The sequence below is a fragment of the Populus euphratica genome, unplaced genomic scaffold (assembly GCF_000495115.2).
Source record: "Populus euphratica unplaced genomic scaffold, PopEup_1.0 scaffold1024.1, whole genome shotgun sequence".
NCBI classification, from domain to species: domain Eukaryota; kingdom Viridiplantae; phylum Streptophyta; class Magnoliopsida; order Malpighiales; family Salicaceae; genus Populus; species Populus euphratica.
In genome coordinates, this window is record NW_011500886.1 from 29,008 (window position 1) to 32,552 (window position 3,545).

A 3,545-nucleotide genomic window follows, 5' to 3' on the forward strand; every position below is an offset into this window, starting at 1 on the left:
TAGAGCCAATGTGATGGTTGGATGTAAGTGGACAAGTGTATAGCCAATGAAGTGGCTATGATGAGTATGGAGACAAATACAGGATTGACTTTCATAGATATTGCTCCCATGCTAAAGATCAATGAGTTAGAAGACATTCGCCTTGAACAATAAATGGATGACTTGTGGAGCATTAAGACGCGGCTGTTATGAAGGAGCAGAGAGCATGCACAGGTTCCGGGAACAAGTTGACTCTTGTCAAGGTGGTGAGCTCGGTAATGGCATTGTAATACTTAGAGTATGAAGACAGATATGGATCAACCTTTTATGGGTTGCCCCCATGGTTAAAGGTGGAAAGCTACCTGGACTCTTGAGACTAAGAGTGGGAGACTCATGGAGAAGGCGTGGTTCCTAGGGTGGAACAGAGGGCAGACGCAACTCCTGGATTAGTAGACTCTTGGAAGAGTGGTGAGCTTGTGATCATATTGAGATACTCAGATAATAACTGTCTCACTTGAAATATCTGTTTGAGGGGGGTGTTATAAGCCTTGATGTGAGGCTTGATGAATCATTCCGGATCAAGCATGGTTGATACGCTCGAAGGGGAATGTTGTTCCAGAGACAAGCGTTAACACTATTCAGATGTGATGTGGTAGACCATCTGGTTATAGTGATCCTTTTATGTGAGAAAAGGTGTGTTTTGGTTACTCTGATGATTGAAAGGTTTGGCGAGTACCTATAAACTTGGCCAAAGATGCTTTCAGAATGGAAAGCTTGGAAGAGCTGCAAGATGCAAGCTTGTGTTGAAGAAGCAAGAGGACAGTTGCCCCATATGAATGGCAAAGGGGGTGATTGTTAGGTTGGTTGTCATTTCATGTAAGGCACCAACCATTGACCATTGACTATTGGTAGCCACCATTGTTGAATGAGCTAGAGTTGGTGGCCACCAATATTGACAACAAAGCAAGAAGAGCCTCCATGAATGCCTATAAATAGAGGCATATGTGAGAGAGCAAAATGAGAGAAGGAAAAGAGCCAAAGATGTGAGAAATGTAGGAGAGAGTGGGCTGCCATTGCAGCACTAAAAAGAGAGAAATAGAGTGAGGTTGAGAGTTGCTCAAAGAGAGGATGATTCCTCCTCCTCTATTGTTGTAAATCTTGTACTCTCCCTATATAATGCAATGGTTTCTCCCGTGGATGTAGGTGATTTGCCGAACCACATAAAATATTGTGTCAGTGTGCTTTCCCTCCTATAAGCAAGTATCAGAACATCACCGGTCGGAATTCCCAACAAGTTACTCTTGCTGAGATCTCTAGTGTATTGAGCCATGCCATACCTCTTCCCACTCTGTCCAACATCCAATACTGCGGTATAGAACATCGAAGGCTGGTTAGGAGTTTTAGAAGCAAGCGTTTTTGTGAAGTTAAGTCCTTCAGAAACCACTTTTGCATCTTCAAAATTGGTGTCATTGTAAGTTGCCATTATTCCTGATTGATCGAATGCACCGAAAAAGCTCCGGTCTGAATACCTTACGAGACACCACTGAAACCAAAGCGTAGCACCTATACTGTTTGAGCAGCCTTGTACCACGGTAACATTCTTGATGCAGGCTGCACAGTCTGTGGCAGAAATATCACCTCTGCATTGTGTAAGGCCATAAATCTTGTTAGCACCTTTACCTGCTGCGGTCGTGTAGAAGCCATTTTGGATAGGCGCATTGGCAACAAGTGAATTCAGCAGATCGCTCAGATTGGCTTGGTATTCAACTTCGGTACATTGCGAACCGAGATCGGAATTACTGTCAGCATCGCAAGGGCTAGATAACAGCAAAAAAGTTGAAAATAAAATGGATATTAACAATTCCATACTTTGAGTCCAAGGGAAACGAAGGGCAGAGATCATGAATGGGATGTGTTCTCTACTGATGTTCACATCATAATCACAACTATCAAATCGTTGCATTTGTGGGGAATGTAATCATGCCGTGTAGAATTTGTTTGGCGCTACAAAATTGAAGTCAATGAAACCTAGTTGTACTGTTCATATCGTAAATGCATTATTATATATTTGTTTAGCACTACAAAATTGAAGTCAATGAAAGCTAGTTGTACTTGTTCTTATCATAATTTTTTGGCATTGGAAAATGGATGTGGATGAAAACAGTTGCTTAAATGAAGCTCCATATGGATATGCTAAGCAATATAAAAATTGAAGTCAAACAAAACTAGCTTGTTTCTTTTTGTTGAATTAAAGCTTGCTGGTCCTCTAAGGCTGAAGTTTAAATGGAACGGCCATTGTAAGGTTTCAGTTTTTTTTGGATGGAATTTGATTTCAATAATTAATTTTAATATGATATCAAGCCGTTATGAGGTCTCATGTCCTAGAAAATATTCTGAAGCCCAAGTCACTTGACAGAGGCCGAGAGACGGGCTACAAGTGAGGGACATTGATGAACATATTCATATTAAATAAATAAACTCCATAAACTTATAAATTTGAGAAAGAGTCATCCATATTGAATAAATAAACTCCACTTATATAGAAAGAGTTATTATCCCTTAATAATATAAGGATAAAGAAATTTATTAAAGGTAAATATCCAAAATATTATTAAGAGTAATATAAATATATTTATTTTTAACATAAGGATAGATTTATGCCTAAAATGTTATTTAGAACAATTTAATTGCACGTCATTGAAAGAAATTTCAATTATAATTAGGGACATTTTAAATTTTTATTTTATGGTTTATGAGTAATGAAAATATAAAATACTCAGACAACAATGAATTTTTAAAACACCTTGAATTTTCTTAGATTTCTCACTTAGTTTTTTATTTCTTTTCCTTGCGATTTACGAGTCGCGAACACCTGAAATATTAAGGGGAAAATAAGCTTTTAAACACATTGAATCTCCTTAGATTTCTATATTAGTTGTCTCTTAAATTATAGGTTAAATTTAGTTCAAATCAAATACAGATTTCAAGAGATCTGCATCGGTTCTCCTTAGTACTCTATAGATATATCTAAAGGTATAATCGATATTGGTCAAGGGTTCTCTCTTTTAGACTTTGAGCCCAAGTTCATTCATCATAGCAAACTTATCCTAGAAAAACTGATGGGATTAGAGAACATCAACACCATAGAAATTATAAGGCAAACCAAACACCAACTAGCTTACCTTAAGTAGGGAGTACTAGGGGTGTTAAAACCTTCTCTTTACATAACCAGTCCCTTGCCTTAGAATCTTTGAAAGATCAGTTAGATTTCCTAGTGACCATAATACTAGGTAACAACTCTCTTTTTCATAAAAACAAACACCTCAAAATCAATTCCTCGCTCCAGAAAGGGTCGCCGCGACGTTGTGCTCTCGATAGGGTACGACAATCCATTAAAAGAAAAAAATATATTAATTATTACAAATAAAAAGAAGAATAATTAATAATAAGGTTCTATATATGTATATTTCTATCAAAACTCTAAATAATAAGACTTTGAAAAATATTTTTGCTTGCCAATAATAATGGCATGGCAAGAGTACAACATGTGAAACTAGCTTCAGAAA

At 37.3% G+C, this 3,545-nt stretch overlaps 1 protein-coding gene across 1 annotated transcript; it reads right to left on the minus strand.

Annotated features, from left to right (window-relative positions):
* Positions 1-739: 739 nt before the first annotated feature.
* On the minus strand, positions 740-1,942 carry LOC105116716 (cysteine-rich repeat secretory protein 38-like). The gene is made up of 2 exons (XM_011014174.1): positions 1,144-1,942; positions 740-762 (listed from the first exon to the last, which is right to left on the minus strand). Exons 1-2 carry the CDS (start codon positions 1,940-1,942, stop codon positions 740-742), a joined length of 822 nt encoding a protein of 273 aa, XP_011012476.1.
* Positions 1,943-3,545: the final 1,603 nt, after the last annotated feature.

Bases quoted from the DNA above. Each gene is read 5' to 3' on its own strand.
- LOC105116716 (XM_011014174.1), bottom strand. From the start codon at position 1,942: ATGCAACGATTTGATAGTTGTGATTATGATGTGAACATCAGTAGAGAA. The intron at 763-1,143 runs GTACAAGATTTA...TGCATCTTGCAG, and splicing joins CATTGCATTATATAGGGAGA to CTCTTCCAAGCTTTCCATTC.